General features: G+C 41.6%; 1 protein-coding gene across 1 annotated transcript in view; it reads right to left on the reverse strand.

The window, feature by feature from the left end:
• Positions 1-859: 859 nt before the first annotated feature.
• The window catches only part of LOC101852888 (synaptic vesicle 2-related protein), a gene marked incomplete at its 3' end in the record, with an annotated part of 3,997 nt that continues 3,743 nt past the window's right edge, over positions 860-1,113 (reverse strand). The window contains 1 exon segment of the mRNA XM_013079514.2: positions 860-984. Coding sequence (XP_012934968.2) covers positions 860-984 — 125 coding nt within the window.

The raw sequence follows: 1,113 nt of genomic DNA on the forward strand, positions 1-1,113 counted from the left end.
TATCAAAGATAGTACGTAGGGCGTAGTATCTTTGCTGGTATGTACAATGCGAATTTCCTCTTTGGCTCAGTCCTTTCGGAGAGGGACGTTAAACTCGGAGCAACCGCCTCCTAAAAAGAAACCTTACAGTGTCGGCAGTGGCATTTAACTTATGCCACTTTTGTTTCTGTACTTTTACCAGGTGCTAAACAGTTACGGGCGTACACTGCTGACAAAGCCACTAGTACTCTTGGCGTCGGCGGTTTAGTGGTTAGGCTACCGGACTCGTAATCGTGAGATTGCAGGATCGGGGATTCAAGCCTCAGACCCGACGTTGTGTCCTTGTGAAAGGCACTTTACAGTTTTACATGATTGTTCCTTACTTCGCCCAAGTGGGAGTGGGAATGGGTGCCCGGCCACAGACAACGAAAAGTCTTGTCAGTATGTTAATGTTCTAGCGCCTATGAAAAGGCAGCTAGCACTGTATGCTTCCCAGGAAATTGAGATTGTTTCAGAATACTATCAGGTCTGCTGGGGTAATAACATAGATTGTACAGTGCTTAGAGCTTCATGTTGGGCAGGAATTTGCGCTATACAAATCGCTACACTAAAATGACTAAGTTGTAACTGCCCAGTGCCAAATTTTGAGAAATTTGAGGTAAACAAAAAAATGTGAGTTTCATCACAACATATCAAGCTTTTTTTATGCAATTCTTTGAATATCTCGATAACAATTCCAAATAAGCATACGATTTTAATAGAGCAGATAGAACATTTGGTTTCTGACCTCATGGTCATGGTAACTCAAAACCGCCAAAATGTCAGATAGAACTTTGTAATTCTAAGATAGCTAAAGGACTATTTATTATAATTTACTCACGATTGCGGGGTGGCGCCCAGTCCCAGGCCTACAATAAAACGTAGCACCAGGATCCACTCATAGGAAGGCGACAAGGCACTCAGGCTGCCGAAATAGGCAGAGATCACTGCGAAAAACAAAAGTCCCTGCAAAAGGAGAAAATGATTTGTAAGGGATCCCCACTCTATCTATCTATCTATCTATCTATCTATCTATCTATCTATCTATCTATCTATCTATCTATCTATCTATCTATCTATCTATCTATCTATCTA

This window comes from Aplysia californica, unplaced genomic scaffold, assembly GCF_000002075.1.
Source record: "Aplysia californica isolate F4 #8 unplaced genomic scaffold, AplCal3.0 scaffold00003, whole genome shotgun sequence".
Classification (NCBI taxonomy): domain Eukaryota; kingdom Metazoa; phylum Mollusca; class Gastropoda; order Aplysiida; family Aplysiidae; genus Aplysia; species Aplysia californica.